We start from the raw sequence: 19,377 nt of genomic DNA, 5'->3' as shown, positions 1-19,377 counted from the left end.
AAATTAAGGAAGAAAATTTTAAATTGTTGTAATAACATAAGAAACTTAACAAGAAAATATTCTCAACATACATGAAATTGGGAGTATAAACTCATATTAAGATATTTACACATTTTAAAATAATTTCATTTGATTATGTTAATTTTCAACACTTTACTTTATTCAACATGTTTGGTTCTTATTGGTCATAATGTATGACCAATTCTTTTTGCTGTAATGCAGCTATAAAAAAAACCAATATCAGAACCCATGAAACAAAATCAATATCTTTTCATGTAGTATTGGGTTTGATACTAAAGGTTGTAAAACCTTTAGATTTCCTACCTAGCTATATTTTAGACTTTATTTCCTTTTTTAGAATTACCAATGAAGATATTTCTTTTTCTTTCTAATAAAATAATTATTGAATTAGAAATAACAATTAAATCTAACTATTTCACTGAATGCTGTAATCTTCTTCTACTGCTGTTATGTTTACACCTCTCACTGTAAATTTTCACCCGCATTGGTCCTATTTTTCCATCAATATTTCTTCTTATTTTACTGAAGATGTCAAGCAATGCCTGGGAAAGGTTGCTGCAATCACAAGAATTTTCATAAGCTACGTGGAATGCATTTCTTATTGGAGCCTGCTCTTTGATCTCCAACCCAACAAGTTTGGCCTTCATAGTGACTGTAAATACGTTGCCCGCCTGGATCCCCAAGGCATTCAATAACCAAGCCGCCTGTCAGTGTCTCATTAGAAGTTCTTCAAGAAGCTTATCTTCATCTATCTTACTAATATCAATGACTGCAATGATGTTCACCTCACAGTTCTCCCTTTCTGGCTGCCTGGTGTGTGTATTTCGGTATGCCTTCACCAGCCATTTTTTCTTAATGAATTCTGACATGTCCTCGGCTAGGACCCCATTTTCCAAGCCATCCAGTAGCAACAACAGTCTGGGTGGCCATCTCGATAGTCTTGTTCCTCCACAATGGACTGGAAAGGGAACCAACCACTTGTCGTAAGTCCTTGGCAGCATCCCAACCCCCATAAGGGAAGATGCCCACCTTGTGATGATTCCAGTCGCCACACCACTCCTGTCGTTCCTAGCTGTGATGGGCTTTAATGGGAAGTCCTTGACGGCAATTCCAAGATCCCCCTCCAGCTATTTAATACTGTGTTTGACATTTTTATCAATGTTCTTTTTAAGTTCCCTGGCCAGCTGCTCCAGCTGTCTGACCACATCCCTTACGTCGAGAGGGACATCCTCCTCCTCAGTGAAGGATTGCCTCGTCTTGATCCTCTTCGCACTTTTCCTAGTCCTTGCTGTTGGTCTGGGGGGTAAGCCCTCTGCCAGTATGTCAGCAGGTGGTGCACTAGTAACACCCTGGCCAGGCACGACCTCCATGTCCTCCTATCTGGAAGTCGTAGACTCAGAAGAATTATAGCTGCCTTCTCTGGCTCTCCCTTCATAATGATGGGAAAAATCCCTTTTATATACTCTGTAGAGTTTGCATTTTAATAACAATAATTATCAAACAGCTGTATATAAATACGCAGTACGAATCAAAACACTCTGTATCTTGTTAGTGAAAACAATTAATTATTAATTATTTATTCCACAATGTTATCATTACAAAGTAATCTGTCTTCCAAAAATCAATCTTCTTTAAAAAACACTCCAGATAAATTCCACCGACTGATGCATAACGTCCAAATCAGATAATTAAACCATGGAACCAATAAACACAAGAAATAGCCCAGATCCCACCAAAAACACGTCCATACTCATCAGAATCTCTAACTTGACTACATAAAAAACAGGACTAGGACAAGAAATACTGTTTCCTGCCAGCAGTTAGTAGTATTAACAAAAATGGAGTACTGAATAAAGAAATATTCTCAATAATTTTCACAAGATCAAAATTTATTTGAATCTAAGAACCTTATATTTTAATTTCTGTTTTAATAAATTATTTGTTATCTGCAAGATATTAAAACCAGTTTAATTTAAAGTTTCAGAGAAACAATATTCTGTAATGAGTTTTTAAATAATACAAATTAGATAAATATGAATTTTTGTTTACTCATTTAACATATTCTCAAGTACATCTTCAAATAATTATTTTTTATTCTCTTTTAATTTTATTTACTTTATATAACTTATACATACATTGTTGGCATTACTATTATTTCATATAATAATTTTTTTATCCATTAATAAGGAGTGCAACCACTTTTATTCATTCATTTTGCTTAATAATGCTTTATGATCACAATTTTTTCATAATTTTCTTTGATCCTTCCTGGTGACACTGGACCAATTCCTACTTATTATCAGTTGAATAGCTAACCATTCTTGAATATGATTTATTTACATAGTGTTCAGTTATATTCTGGTTTGAATAATGTATTTATTAAAAGCCATACAAAACAAGTAATTAAAAGATAGCTAGAAGAGAGTCTGTTTCCTTTCATTGATATGGAATTGTAAAAGTAAAGTAAATTAGTTACAGAAATTGCTAGTACAAGTGTGGTGTATTATGAAGAAAGTTTTTTTTTTTAGAATGTATTGGATTTTAGAATGTGTTAATGAAACGTGAATATATTGCATAAAAGGAAGGCAAGTGTAGGGAATAATTCAATTATAAATTGATGAGGGATTTAAGAGTTAAAAAATGGTATAAGCTATAAATGTATTGCACACTTTAGAAATAGATTCTGACAAGATACCATTAATTCTTTTTTTTAATAATGAACTTTTTATTTAATATATTTTCAAATGTGAACTTAATAATCGCAGATTTTCATAAAAATGTTTGAAAGCAATAGAACATGATTTTTACAAATTTTATATTAAAAAAATTTGCTTTGATTTGACGTTAAAAAGAATAATAGAAACATTTAATTTTTATCATAACTCTCAAAGAAGAAAAGTAATTAAAAGGAAATAGTTTCATAAGACAACTGTTTACACTAAATAGTAATTTGATCCCATTCTCAATTAAAATAATATATTATTCTTACCAGTAATAGAAGTTGAATAAATACTAAGCCTCCAGTCACTCCCACACTTTTCTGATTTATCACCACTACATGTCATATTACATTGGCCATCAACAACCTTGGCTTCTGAAAATGGATGTCTATCTCCACAGAAGCATTGAACACTTAAAAATTAAAAAAATAGTATTTTAAAATAGTGATTTTATAATTCTCAAACAATTTAAATCTAAAATTTAAATAAATTAAAATAAACCACTTAAATAAAGAATCCAGTTAACAAAAAGGAAAATTGTCAGAGGAAACATTAATTAGAGGATAAATGAAGACCAATTATAATTTATATAGATTCTAAAAATATTATAATTTAAGGTATATGGTCACACTTTTTATTTTAAATGAATTGGAAGGTCTTTATCCACTAAAAGATGTTAAAAATGTCAACAATATGCAGTGCTGTACAAAATGTTCTTAAATTCAGTGATCTATGGATACTAATCTATTGAAATTTACTTTGCTCAATAGCTTCACACCCTTAGATTTCCAGGATGTTACTTCTGGAGACTTTTCAGAAGTTGCAGAATCATTAGATTTTAATGAGATGCAATTTACTGTGTTATTCAATTTAATGATTCTTCTCATTCTATATTAATCCTGGACTGAAATTCAAAGAGGTTATTTTCAAAGCTTATTAATTAACACTGTATTTGCCTTATTATATGTTGCTAAAAATGAATAATAAGTAGCATTCCATTTACTTTAACCTAAGACTTATACCTAAACTGTAGTCCTGCATACAAATAACCTAGACTATAACATAATTCAACGCAGTGGTGAGGTGTATTTGCATGATACAAATTCTCTTGATGGCCATTCAGCAACCGGTTTGTTTCAATCTCATCAATAAAACATCCAATATATTGTAACTCCTGATTGTTATGTACAACTGAAAAGAATAAAAATATAATATTGTCAATATGAATATAAAAATGATATTTTGTTTATATAATAAGCAGAATATAAAAATTGTCACATAAATGTAAAGGTCCAAAGAAAGCCCATGAAACAGTTAGGGTCTGCAGCTTACATAAAGAATAGACAAAAAATATACCTAAAGAAAAGTAAAAAGTAATAGAATTACTAGGTTTTATAATTAAAGGAATGATCTTAAAAATGTGTTTTTTATTCTTATACGTATTGTTTTTACAATTATTTTTAACAATCTAAAGTCTTACAGAAAATAGATCACATTATCTAAAAAATGAGATGTATTTGCAAGAATTTTTAATTGAGAATATTATTGTTTACAAAACAGTTTATTTATGAAATGTTGCAATGAAAAAGCTTAACTCTGAAATTAACAATTAACACATAATACTGTTGTATTAAAATACTTCTTTTTTAAATGTTCAGTAAACTTAACAATCCAAAACATTTTTTTATAGATCTCTTAATCTTAAAAACATTATACCAAAGCCCTTCCCACTACTTCATACTCACGCTAAATAAAGAATCTTCTTTTTTACTGCTAAATATTAACTAATCTTTCTTTTACTAATAAAAATACAAATATAAATTAAATAAATATGACATTACATAAATTTATTAAAAATAAAGCATCATTTAATTAGATTTTTAAAGTCATGTACTTTATTTAAATTATTTTTCAGGTCGCTTTTTCTTTGTCTACTTAGATTTTCATATATATTAAATCCTATTTCTTATTTTTCTAGCAATTAAGCAGCAAATTAATACAAGCAAGTAGAGCTTTTATTCAAAAAAGGGAAGTCTGCTAGTATCAAACTTAGAACTAAGAATTAGAATGATTTGCTTTAAAATATTTGTGTAGCATGAAATACGGACAATAGAAAATATTAAAAATTAAAAAAACATGACTGCCAAAAAAAAACCTAGCTGACAAACATTGCTCTTTAATATAGTTTAATTACTAATGTAGGATAATTAAAGAACATATGAGTGACAATTTTGATTATAGTATTTTTATTTGTATATAGCACAACTTTATTTTCAAATTTCTTAAATTTATTTAAACATATATAGATATTTATATTTAGTCCAGGTCACTCCTGGTAATGTAAGGATTACAACACGGGATCATACATCTAAATCGGTTAGCCATTGAGCTGCTACAGTAGAACAAACATACATACATACATACACCCAAAATACATTACACTCCGTTTTGGAAAATGTTTGTCTCGTTTTTGGGTGGTTATAAATTATACTAGCATACCCCATTTGAATTTGGAAAACTGGAAGATTGGTTACGAAGATATAACAATATTTCCAAATAATCGTAATCTGTTAGATTGAGAGTGTGCCTGATGCATGCAGAAGTTAGCCTTCAACCTACTAACAAATACCCTGTTTGAATTTTGAAAATCGGATGATTGTTTGCAGGGATATTGTAAGAGTATCCCATTGCACCTATCAGAACAGCAAACCAGGGGCACTCCGTTTGTTATCATTTGATGGTGATGATTGGACTTGCCTCATACAAGATGCTCGCATCATCATGCCACTCTAGCCTCACATGCAGTCCACACAGAAAGATTATTATTAAACAGTTTTTTAAATTTATTTAATATTATTTTATTATATTTAACGTAAATTTAATTCTATAAACATAAATAATTCTATAACGTATTTAATTCTATAATGTAAATTTAATTCTTTTTGTAATATCAGTCATTCTAATCATTCAGTTCAAACCCAACTCACAGTGATAGAGGCTCACAGTTCATCATTCATTAAATTTTACGCTTCAACCAGCAAATCATCACTACTACATATATGTATATACGAGGGTAAGTCAATTATTATCCGCAATGTAGTTATAAATTTTATTGCAATACAAATAGGAAACTTACATGTACATCATTTTTCAACATAGTCCCTTGCATTTCAACGCACTTGGTTCATCGTTGCACAAGCTTCCTGATGCCCTCATAAAAGGAGGTTTTCGATTGAGCTGTGAGCCAACAATGCACCGCTTCTTTCACAGTTTCGTCCGAGGTAAATTGACGACCCCTTAATGCCTCTTTGAGTGGAACAAACAAGTGGTAGTCAGAAGGGGCAAGATCAGGACTATACGGAGGATGAGCTAGTACTTCAGAGTTTAGTTTCTGGAGCGTTTCAGCAGTGTGGGCAGGAGTATGTGGACAGGTGTTGTCATGCAACAACACAATTTTCGACAGCAGTCCTCGATGTTTACTTCGAATTGCAGGCTTCAGCTTGGCAGTAAGCATCTTACTGTAATGCGCACTGTTTCTTGTTGTGCCCCTTTCTTTATAATGTTCCAGTACTGGACCTTGTGAGTTCCAAAAAACCATAAGCTTAATTTTTTCTGCGGACGGTTGGATCTTGAACTTTTTTTTAAGGGCAAATTTGGATGTTTCCATTCCATACTCTGCCGTTTACTTTCCGGCTCATAATGATGGATCCATGTTCGTCACCAGTGATGATTCTGTCGTTACCATAGCGATCCAAATGTTTTTGGCAGATGTCCAAGCGCATTTGTTTATGCAACTGTGTGAATTGTTTTGAGACTCATCTTGCACAGACTTTATGAAACCCAAGTCTGTTGTAGATGATTTCGTAGGCAGAACCATGACTAATTTGCAGACGATGTGCAACTTCATCAATAGTTACTCGTCTGTCTAAGAAAATCATGTCACGTGCACGCTCAATGTTTTCCTCATTTGTGGCGGTAAATGGTTGTCTGGTTCCTTCGTCATGTGTAACACTTGGTGTGACCATTTTTTAATTTTTCAATCCATTCGTAGACACTCCGTTGCGGCAACACACTGTTCCCATACTGTACCGAAAGTCTTCGATGAATTTTGACCCCTGATACACCTTCCGACCACAAAAAACATATCACTGAATGTTGCTCTTTGGTGCAAACAGAAAGTGGAGCAGCCATGCTTAATGGCAGGGCAGTGATAATGCAACTAACCTAGCAGCATCAAACCTGCACAGACATAAAAACAATTAAACCACGCATGTGTCATCTACGCAACACGACAATACTACCAACATAAACAAAAATATAACTAAATTACAGATAATAATTGACTTACCCTCATACATATTTATATAGCCTATGACATTCCTGATAACGTAAGAATTCCATCACGGGGTCATACATTTAAATCAGTTTTGTCATTGAGCTGCTGCAGTGGAACATAAAAACATACACCCTAAATACATTACACTCCTTTTTGGCAGTCGTGAAATTAATTAATTATTATTACTTTATTGTAGACATGCATAATAAAGATTTGAACTGCTTCTATGAAATTTGCAGGTTGATTATGCTAAAGAAATTCGTATATTTTTTGCATATTTTCTTGAATTTGTGTTTGAATGGGCACTCATTTAATCAATGTAGTTTTTACAGGGTTAATGCACACTGACAAAAGGTACAAAGAACAGAGAAAGAATCAGCCTTCAAAAATTATCTCACAGAAACAGGGCATAAAGACACCTAGGAAAAATTCAAGTTTGGATATAAACAATAAAAGCCTTGTACTCAACACATTTGAACTGTATGATATTTATAGATATGTAACATTTAATTTAAAAAGTAATGTTAAATTAAGAAAAAATAATCAAATATATTTATTATTTAATCTCTAAAAATAAATGGAAGTGATTCTGAATTACTTTAAGATGATCGCAATCAACAACAGTGACAGCTGATATATTTCTAATGAAGGAACCACATAATACCTCAAAAACATCACCTGGAAGCAAGATTCTATGTATTTAGAAAACAAGTAATTTTTTTATTTTTGTTTTAGGTAAAAATATTTTTTTATTTATCAGTTACAATTGACAATTCATTTTTTTATTAAAACTTTATCTATCTATTATTTGTTACTTTTTTTGCTTATTTTAAAGCAACATAAAATGCTTAGATTATAAAGTCGCTAAATGCCATCATGATGGGTAATGACCCACCTTTGGAAACTTTAAAACCCGAATTCTAGTGAATGGAAACGAGTCTATTGAAAATGGGTTTGGCCATTGGGCCAATAAAATTTTTAGCTTTTACATTTTGTAAAAGTTGTTTGTTTAAAATAAAATTAAAAAATCTTTAAATTTAAAAGATTTTTATAAACATTAAAAGTAAATATTTGTTCAGTCAAGAATGAAAAAATAAAAGAATGAAACACTTTAATTCTGTGCTTTGCGGAGGCTGAAAGAATATTATATTATGTTATTGATATTTACTTACAGAGGAAGAAAACATGAACTATAAAATGTTTAGCCTAAATAAATATGAGAGAAAGGGCGTAATGTTTAGGATCAGACTTTTTAACTTTTCTCCAAAATAACAATTTTAACAAAAGTCAGATTGAGCCTTCACGAGGTGCAACTGGATGTACCCGGAACAAATAGCAGAAATGTTTTCAGTGAACTGAATCCAAACAAACTTCACACCTTCATTTGTCATCAAATCACACCTCGCTAGATCACATCTAGAGTGAGTGTTCTTAAAGACAACATTATTAAAGGTGGACCTAGTCTCACCACAGGTGGTCCTAGACAGTCAACCATGAAAGGTCCTTTCAGGAATGCTCCACCGACTGAACCAAGTAACACCAGAATTCAGAGAAGGCAGCATTTGGATGCAGTGGGCTGCCACTTAGAAAATAATATGCGATTGTAAGCATTAGAATGTCCCAACACTATACACATGAACAAGAACAATACAAAATCAGACTGAAGCAAATAACCACCTACATACCACACACCCTCATGCAGACTGGTAAACTAAAAATAATAACTGGCCTAATGCACCAACACTAAATTCTCATCATGGGTCTGCAGGAAATAAGAAACACCGACCAGGACACCATGGAATCTCAAGGACATTGGCTCTACAAAGGTATACCTAGGAAGAGAGTGATGAAAAATGTCTCACAGTTTGGAATAGGCTTTTTAGTCAGCCTCAAAATAATAAACTGCTTACAAGAATTCAAGTCACAATCCCCAAGAATCCTAACACCCACCCTAAAAGCTTCTAATAAAATCTACACTATAACAAATGCCCATGCACCCACAAATAATAAAAATAACTCTTTGAAAGATCATAAAGAAACAGAAAAGTTCTGGGATCTACTCGACCTGACTAAAAATAACATCGCCAAAAACCATGTTAAACAATTAGTCAGAAACTTCAATCCGTAACTAGGCAAAGAAAGAAGATACTGCGACGTCATTGAAAAATGGCCTGCCCAAAAGAATACAAACAAAATTGGACTGAGACTCATTGATCTCTGCAGAAACCACAACCTAATCTTGAAATCCACATATTTCAAGAGAAAATCTCAAAAACTCAAAACCTGGAAACACCCTGACTACACTAAAGAAGAATGGTAACTAGACCATGTCTTCATGGACAAACACCACCACAAGGAGATCTACAACATAAAAATTCTCTGAGGAGTAGACAAAGGCTCAGATTACTATCTAGTCAAAATTAAGATTAAATTTACTCTCTAAAGAAAGCAACAAAAGTAAACTCCTGAAACTAAAAAAAAATGGACCCTACCCAACTAATCAAAAATGAAAATTGCCAAAAAGCAACTGAAAAAATAACAATCGTGGATAAACTCGATCTAGTTAACAACCTTACACAAATCACAGAAGAATTGGCCCCAATAAAATCCTATAAAAAATATCAATAGTGGAACAGCGAATCTGACGAAAGAGTTAAGAAAAGACTCAAACATGGCTATTTTACCAATCCAAAATCAGAAACAACATTCCAGAATCTAGTTAAACAAAGAAAAGAAACCACCCGAACCCTAAGGAGAATAATAAGACAACCCATAAGGACACACTGAAGTCAACAGAAGAAGAATTAAATAAAACACAGTAGAGAGACCACTAGAAAACCTTTAAAAATCAGCTCCAAAAATACGAACCCCCCCCCAACACTAATAATAAAGAATGAAAACGGTAAACTGGCCCATAACAATAAAGAAATAGTGGAAATCCTAGCTAAATTTTTTAACAAACTCTTAAATTGCGAAGAACTGACAGAATTCCTAGACTTCAACACCAACAGAAAACATCAATCCTTCCACAATAAGAGAAGTTTACCAAGCACTGGGTGAGATGAAGAATTACAAAGCAGCGGGAGAAGATCAGATTTTTGTAAAGATCTGGATACATGCAGGAAGATCAGCAAAAATCATCCTTCATCAACAGCTTGTCAACATCTGGATCAAAGAACTACCAGTATACTGGATGACAGCCTTCATCCATCCACTACACAAAAAAGGGGACAAAACAGACCATAGAAATTACAGGAGAATCTGACTCCTAGACACAACATACAAATTTCTTTCAAGAATCTTCCTCACCAGGACCAGTTCACTACTAAACAAAGAACTAGGAGAATACCAATGAGGTTTCAAACCAGATCATGAGTCTCAAGCTAATAATGAATTACAAGAGGAAAAGAAACAGACATGGTAATAACATTTGTAGATTTCAAGAAAGCTTATGACTATATTCACAGAGAAAACCAATTAAAAATTCTAAGGTACCTTGGACTACATACAAAATTAATAAGCGTGATAAAATTGACCCTCACAAACACTAAGTCGAAGGTAAAATTCAGAGGTGAATTCTCGGAACCATTTGTGATCAAAAGGGGACTGCACCAAGGCTATGGCTCTCACCACTATTATTAAATTGTGCTCTAGAAATGGTAATGAGGGAATGGCTCAAAAAATGCACCCCAAAATTTAAAATAGGCTGAAAAATCAAATCAAACTGTCTTGGTTTTGCCGACGACTTGGCACTACCACCAAACATTGACAAAGCTAAATTACAGATATTAGAACTTCAAAACATTGTAAATAAAATTGACCCCAAAATATCATTCAAAAAGACAGAAATTATGCCCCAAAAACCTACATAATTAAAACAGTAAGCATAAGCTTGATAAATAAACATAAAAAAGTAAATGGTAATAAAATTAAAATAGTAACCCAATTTAAATACCTCGGAGAAATAGTAACAAACTAAACAAAAAAAACCTCATTCCAAATAAGAAGAAATAAACAAGCTAAAGCTCAAAAATTAACCTGGTACACTTACCATAAAAAATGCTTATCAATAAACGGAGAAATAAGACACCACAACACAGTTATAAAACCAGAAGCCACTTATATAGCAGAAACACTCTTCCACCTGAACGAACAATCAAAGACAGATATTTTCCAGAAAATTAAAAGACGAGTTGAAAGATCCTGCATCAGTAAAAAGTACCAGAAAAATGGGAGGTGGTGGATTGTGCCCAACAAAGTCATGTACAAAGAGTTAGAACCCATCATTGATACCATGCCTAAGAGGAGACTAGGATTCTTCAGACATATCACGAGGATGCGAGATTCAAGACTTTTGAAACAGCTAGTTCAGTACAATCTTGAAAAATACCAAGACAGGATGCAGATGGATCAGAGAAATAAGGGAGGACCTGAAGGAAATTGGCCTTACACCAGAAGAGACCACAGGTAAGATAAAATTAAACTAGAAAATTAAGAACAAAAACACTCTCTTCACAGTTACAAGAAAAAATTCACAACACAAACATTTTCAACACTAGCAAAGTCACAAAGATTGGAACATATGAAAAAGTACTAGGAGGACTGCAAGGCCCAAACAGTCCCATCGAAGAGACTTGGATAATGGACTGACTAAAGTGATCCTATGCAATCATAAAATATAATAATAATAATAATAAGAGAGGAAAAATTATTTACTCATTTAATACTGACATTACTAATAAAATAACTTCAAAATTTCTCATAGTTTACCTTCATTAATTTTTAAATGTATAAATGATTTGGTAAAAAAGTCAGCTTCAAAAAACTATGTATTTGTTACTATCAAATCCTCAACAGAAAGGACATATCATACATTCAAAAAGTCTACATATTCTAACACTCCAATGGGACCCTGATGTCAAGGCATTAAATTTCACCCTAAATCTATCTATGTAAATTTTTACTCATATAACATGCCTACTTTATTGTTATTGGAGAATAATAAAACCAACAAAGGATCTTTGACAAATTTTTGAAGTAAAAATCAAAAAATATTTACTTTAAATAATTTATAACTGATATAGGACTGAGTCCTTTTATACATTGAACCTGCACTTATGCACTGAAGTTTGCAACTTTTGTAAAACACAATGACTTATAACTTCCTTTTGAAAGTTAAAGTTTACTGGATCTACTAGAGCTCTATTGTAAACAATTAACCGGACAGTGTTCAGTAAATTCATAAGGATTGTAGCAGAGACCTATGGAAACAAATCCATACTGTTCAGAAATTGTGTCAAAATGTTTCAAATAGTTAATTATAAATTACTAATGTAAAGATCTTTAATGTCATTTCTTGAAAAAAAAGTAGACAGTAACTGACCTCACTACTACTTTTCATAATACTAGAGTTACAATAATCAATTTCCAAAACTTAAGAAAAACTTCTGACTTCATAATGGCACTGGTAATCCAGCATGACCAGTTATAATATTTTGTAGAACCACAATCAAAATTATTGGAGAAATACAATTATTGCAACCATTAAAAGTCTTGGATATCATGATTCACCTCATAAGAGTACCAATAATTTTTACACTAATTGCTTACCTTGGTAATTATAACCATATTAGATCAGTGAACTGAATAATTTTAAAAGCTCTGTATCAACAATACATTGGTTGTACCAATATAAGCAATTCATTAAAACACTATGAATCTGATGCACAAGACGTGTATAAGGTTTTTAAATACTTTTTTCTGCCTCACGAGCTCTCTCTTCACTTTATCACTGTTCGGTAGAACTTTGGCTCTCATTAAGATTGGTAAAATTTGTAAGTCATACTACTAAAGATTTCTTAAAAATCTGCTTTTTCAGGACTTTAAAATATCATTTGTCTAAGTTTACTTCATATAATAGTACAAAATTATTTTTATCAAGTGTCTGTACAATCACTTCCTCCCATAAAAGAATAAATGTGCATTATTGCAAGTTGACATTTTATAAAGCAAGTTAATTTTAAAATGTGATTATTGAGTTACCTAGCCGGTGATAAACTTTTATTAATTTATCAAAATACCTTATATATCAATGTCTATATGATTGTGTTCACAGCAGCTTCAGAGTAAACAGAAAGAAGAAAGGTTATGTAACTATTAATTAAATTAAAACATGTTGTAAATGTATTTTGACAAGTACATCAAATAAAAATGTAATAAAAATAAATAATAAAAACAGTTATTTTTGCACATACACATTTATTATGTAATAATAACATAATATGAGTATTAATAATAAAAAAATCATATAATTCAAATAGCTAATCACATTTAAATAATAATATAACAAAATTATTACTTGAACATCATTACCAAATGTTATTTTATCAAAAATATCTCAAATCAAACAGTTACTAGTATAGTAGAAATAGACAATGAATAAATAAGAAATTAAAAGTCACTGGATTTTTTATTTGAGTCAATTTAAGATTCTAGACTGTTTAGTAATAAAGTCTGAAACAGAGCAATGGAAGGGCAAAACAGGGTAAAATGAAATTTTATCAAACATCCAAAACTACCAGATTTACAAAAGAAAAACTTCTTTAGACCTTACAAAATTCCCTGCAACTTTCTTTTTGTTTTTTACATTTTATGTTATGCAATAACAGAGTAACATTTTGTTAATTTTCCCTTCTATGAAAGAATGTTCCTTAAGCTAACCTTTCAGTTTATAGTTAAGAATCTAAGAAAAATTCATTTGAAAGAAACATTTTAGAAAAATTAATTTTCTGCAATTTGTGTTTCTTTATTATATCTACAAAATTGACTGAATTGTGTTTAAAATCAATAATGTCTGAGAAGTATATTTTGTGAATAATTTCATTGAATTTGGTGACAAAATTTATTAGATTTTTTTTTTAGCTTTTAATTAGGAATAAATTGATGTTTACAAAAAAAAAAGATAAGAGGCAATCCTTTTAAGAAAAAAATGTCCAGTACACTATATTATAATGAAATTTTTTAAAAATCTTTTTTATGCTGTTGTAAGCCATTTATAAATGGGTGAAAGGAAATTGAAAAAGTTTGAACAAGTGAAAGATTTGCATTGTATTCTACTGAACTAAACTTGGGAGAAACATCAAAATATTGTGGGTAATATTATTTATGATCTTCATACAGGGTTATTAGTAGTAAATTGTAAAAGAGCAGATGTTCACAGCTAGATCAGTTACTATGTTAAAGAATGTACTGTATCTGCTGTCCCTTTAATTTTTAAGTATGTCCTCAAATAAAGAAATTGGGAAGTTTAACAGTATGAACTGGCCAACCAAAACCCTGGCCAATCAAATAAATAAACATTATTTGAAAACATAACTTTGACAACAAAACTGACTGATACAAAAATTAAAAAAAAAGATTTAAAATTTAATCTAGAATTTTCATAGAAGAAAATTGTTCTTGTAAATAAATCCCAAACTACAAAAAATGTAAATATTAGAACAATTTTTCAAACATTTTTAATCCTAAAAAACATTTTTTTTTTAACGTAATGGATAGTGCTAACTAGTTAAATGTCAGGAATCAAATTAAGGTCAATTGAATAAGAAGTCGCTAACAGAACGTTGGTATTACATAATGTTATCAACATTTTAAGTAAAAATATAAATACTTGAATTTGTAGTAATAAAAATTACTAACTTATCCATATCTCAATAAATCATGAGTACTACTTTTTAAAATTTCAAGCACCTTTACAATAACAAAAATTTACTGTACCAATCTTTTATAAAATAAGACCATAGATTACTATTTTAATAATCGAATATGCTGATTGAATGCCGTAGATAGCATTGTTGAAGATCATATAAGTGAAAGATGAAATTGTTGACGACAAATAAAGAGCTGATATAAACGCAACAAAAAAATTCTATTCTTAACAAAGAAAATAAATGCATATAAAAGTTTTATTAAATATTTCCTAGGGAATAACATAAAAAAACAATCTTCATTGTTTCAAATAATCTACCAGTTTTAAAAAAATAAACTGTAAAAGTAAGCATTTAATATGCGTATATTGGAAAAATAAATGTTTTCTTTTAACAAAGCTTTTAAAACGGTTTAATTACGTTCTGAAACACAACACTCAAGCGATTACTATAATACGTTATTACATAGATTTGAATGAATCCATGGCAATTGCCAGTTGCCCTTAATTTATCGTTACAAATAAAAAATATTACTAACCTGTAAACTGAAATAAAAAATAAAGTGTGATTAATTCGACGTAACGAAACATTTTCCGTCTTTCGTGTAAGAGTTGATAAATCTCAAACTACGTACAATTATGTAATTTATTATTGGTAGTTTAATCCAACTAAATAACACCATCCAAATATTGTTCCATACATCAGTTCAAGATACGTACAGAGCTGTAGACTCCCGCAGACCGGTGTCGTAGTACTGTTTTGTATGTATATGTATCATCGTGTCAGTATGTTTGTGCGCGTGTGAATTACAAAATGTATTTATATGACGTCAAATGACCATTGGAATTTCCATAATCGCTTTGGTGCTAAGTGTACTGCATAAATGTAGGAAAGAGAAAATTAAAAATATTATCTCATTTTTTCTTGGAGACTAAGGTCAAAGTTACTCAGAGGAAGATTATCACAGAGAAATAACTTACAACTTTATAACTGTGGGCAATATCAATTATTGCGAGTGTGTAAGGGAATTATCAACAACACAATTTACACTTAACCAAATAGTTAATATCAATTGATTTTATTAATATTTTCCGGAAATTAAAGCATACGATTTTCTTGTAACTAATTTGAACATTTTTCTTACATAAATCTTACGATTTTTTTCGTGTACTAAAATATAAATAAAATTACAGAACGACTCAAAATGTGTGCTAAAATACTGAGAATACTGTCTAAAAAACCGAGAATACTATCTAATATAAAATTATGCTTAAAAACGTAAGTTAAATTAAAAAAACAATTATAAATCTTATAATTCTTTTTTTTAATAATGTGTTTTGTGTTTCTACATTCCATCAGGTTAAATATTAGTTTAAAAAACACGTTTTTGTGAATATTGGTAAACAAATAATAATTATACATACATACATATGTGTGTGAGTGACTCTGTGCGCGCGCGGATGTACGAAGTAAAGGGAGTATTGCGACCGCGAAAAATTTCGGTTTTCAGGTTTCAACGGAAATATCCATTTTGACTAGTTCGGCATGACGTTGTACATACGAATCTCCCATAACTCAAAAACGATTACCCGTAGGATGTTGAAATTTTGGATTTAGGACTGTTACAACATCTATTTGTGCACTTCCTCGTTTGATTGAAATCGACTGAATCAAACTTGTCCAAAAATGCTCAAAATCCCCAAAATTTGGATTTCAAACTTTTTCTTAACTGCAGTAATAAGCTCTCATTGACAGCTTTTTAGCGATATATCAAAAGTGTTACTTAGTTTCATTGGTTCCACAGTTACAGCCAAATAAAAGTTTAATTAATGAAATATTTGGATCTTATAAGGGGAAGGCACATCGGTTTGAATCAGACTTCATCTCCTTTTTTTTTTAAATTTAGATAAATTGACCTATTACTAATTATTAACTTCTGATTGTAAAAAAAAATCTTTTTACGATGAATAATAATTCAATAAAAAAAAAATACGAAAAAATAAGAAGTTATTAGCGAAAAAAATGTTATGTACTTTTAGAAATGTTTATATGTAATTTAATAGGAATTATCACATAAGTGTATATGTACCGTATTTTTCGGTGTACAAGACGCAGTTTTTTGCATTAAAAATTCATCTTAAAAATGGGTTGCGTCTTATACAATGAGAGTAAAGTTTGTTTCCTCTTTTCAAAGTTATATGCACTCCATTTTATGTTCCAAGATATTTATAGCGGGTGAATGACACGACCGAGTTGATGCGTGACCTTCACGTGACTTCTGGTACGTCATTGGCTCAGAACGGGAGTCCCAATTTAAGTTGCGTAGTCTCTTACCCGAGTAATCAGTTACAGACGTTTATCAGTATTGAGTTGATGTGTTGCGATAGTTTGTAGTTTTTAGTGATGGAAAAAAGTAGGCGACATTCTTACACTTCAAGTTACAAATTGCAGGTTGTAAGATATGCGGAAGAACACGGAAATAGGAAAGCTGAAAGACATTTTGGACCTCCGCCTACAGAAAAAATGATTAGAACTTGGCTTGGTCAAAAGGCGATGTTCAATTTGCACAAAGAAAAGCGCGCGGAACGTGGTAAAATTGCGAAATGGCAGAAGTCCAGACCGAAGTTTTAAAATGCAAGAAAATCGGCAGAATGGCATTGCCAATTCAACAAAAATGATTCGTATACGTAGTATAGAAACCTCGGGTTCTGGTGTAATTACCCTCCACCACTTTACATTTGAAACTGAGGTTTTTTTCACGAGCGCTGATTGGTCGATTCACCCCTCACCACTTTACAGCTGAACCCGAGTAACTTGTACAATACATTATAGAAGATTCCCCCCACCACCACTCCATATACTGCTTAATCACCTCCAACCACTTTACACCAGAATACTCGGGTTCTGGTGTAAAGTGTAAATAAATAAAAAAACCTTATAGATTCTGATAAATGTCCATTGCATGTAGAATCTGAAATTAATTCTGCAATTGATTCGTTTTATTATATTATTAATTATTTAGAAAATGATTGTAAAACAATACACAAACCAATATAGTTTTCTAGTTGTTGATAAAGAAAAGGATAAAAATAAAGGTTTATAAAGGTGATGAATGTGACGTTTAACGTTAACGTCACAATGTTAAACGTTACGTTTCTACATGCATTGGACATTCATCAGAATCTATAAGGTCTTTTGATTTATTTACAAACTATATAAATTTAACGATTTAAACATTTTTGTATTATTTACAAAAATTAGTAGGCTCGAATTCGGTTCAACAAAATATATTATATAAAGCGAATCCAAAGGATACAAAATCCATTAAATTTAATAATTTCTGGTTTGTAGATGAAAATAATAGAATATAATTACAATAATTTAAACTTTTCTATTTAAGGAAATATTAGACGTTTTTGCAAATTATATATTAGAATTGATAGAATCATTTGGTCCCGCAAATTCAGACCAACAAAATAATTTATATAAAATCGTTTCAAAGGGTACAAATCCATTAAATTTAGTCATTTCTGGTACTTGTTTTATAATAAAGAATCTACAAAATTGTTAGTATTTTGGTCCCGCAGTTTTGCGGGGGCAAAATAATTCATATAAACACGTTTCAAAAGGATACAAATCCATTACATTTAGTAGTTTCTGGTTTGTAGATGAAAATAATAGAATATTGTTACAATAATTTAAAGTTTTCAATTTATCGAAAATATTAGACATTTTTGCAATTTTACATAATACTAGCAGACCCGGCAATGCTTCGCTACTGCTATATATATATATATATATATATATAGAGAGAGAGAGAGAGAGAGAGAGAGAGTTTAAATGAACACAATTGAAAATTTGATAAAAAATTAAAAAACTGAACTTCACAAATTTTACCTTTCACTTATTCTTCTTCCCCTTTGCCCTTTCCAACTTCTCCCTTTCACCCTTCTCAATCACCTCTCTCCCAAATTCCTTTTTCCCCTTTTCCATTCCCCCCGTTTTCCCTTTTCCCCTTATTCCATTTTCCCCTTTTTCCCGCGCGTAAAGCGGTCAATTAGTTTTTTGGTCTTTAGCGGACACACATACGAACATGCCTTTTATATATATATATAAAAAAAAGTCTCTTTCTATATTTGTTTGTGTGTAAACAAAATATCTCGACACCGGCCCCACCTAGCGGGTATAGTTTTTGCAAAAATATTTCTTTTCACCTAACTAAAATTCATATTCTGAATATAAACCAAATCGGTCCATAAATATATTTCTTTCATAGTCCATAAATATTAAATTCTTTCCTTGGTCTTAACGTTTATTCCTCTATATATTTATCATTTTAATTTTTTTATGCTTTATTTGGCTTTAACATTTTCTTCCTCTTCATATTCATCTTCTTGTCGTTTTTTTAAAGATATATTTATTCATGTTATCTTTCTTTTTCCTGTTTGATTGTTTCTTTTTCATTTTGATTATTCACCAAATAATCCAATAATAAAAACTGAATATTTTAAACCGTACTGTCAAAATGAACATTTGTAACCAGTATACAGGGTTCACTAAACAGAATAGTTTAATTATATTATTAACTTTTATT

General features: G+C 30.9%; 1 protein-coding gene across 3 annotated transcripts in view; it reads right to left on the bottom strand.

Moving 5' to 3' along the window:
- LOC142332726 (uncharacterized) overlaps positions 1 to 15,555 on the bottom strand; it is a 74,729-nt gene extending 59,174 nt beyond the window's left edge. The window contains exons 1-3 of one of the 3 annotated variants that reach the window (XM_075379341.1): positions 15,322 to 15,555; positions 3,764 to 3,932; positions 3,011 to 3,153 (exon numbers count right to left, since the gene is read on the bottom strand). In XM_075379341.1, coding sequence (XP_075235456.1) covers positions 3,011 to 3,153; positions 3,764 to 3,932; positions 15,322 to 15,373 — 364 coding nt within the window. In that variant the 5' untranslated portion in view covers positions 15,374 to 15,555. The remainder of the gene's footprint in view (positions 1 to 3,010; positions 3,154 to 3,763; positions 3,933 to 15,321) is intronic. The other 2 variants (XM_075379332.1, XM_075379323.1) reach the window with 2 other exon arrangements.
- Between the last annotated feature and the right edge of the window lie 3,822 nt (positions 15,556 to 19,377).

The sequence above is a fragment of the Lycorma delicatula genome, chromosome 1, assembly GCF_047948215.1.
Source record: "Lycorma delicatula isolate Av1 chromosome 1, ASM4794821v1, whole genome shotgun sequence".
Taxonomy (NCBI): domain Eukaryota; kingdom Metazoa; phylum Arthropoda; class Insecta; order Hemiptera; family Fulgoridae; genus Lycorma; species Lycorma delicatula.
Note: the sequence above shows the minus strand (reverse complement) of the source record. Positions and strands in the feature narration are given on the sequence as shown.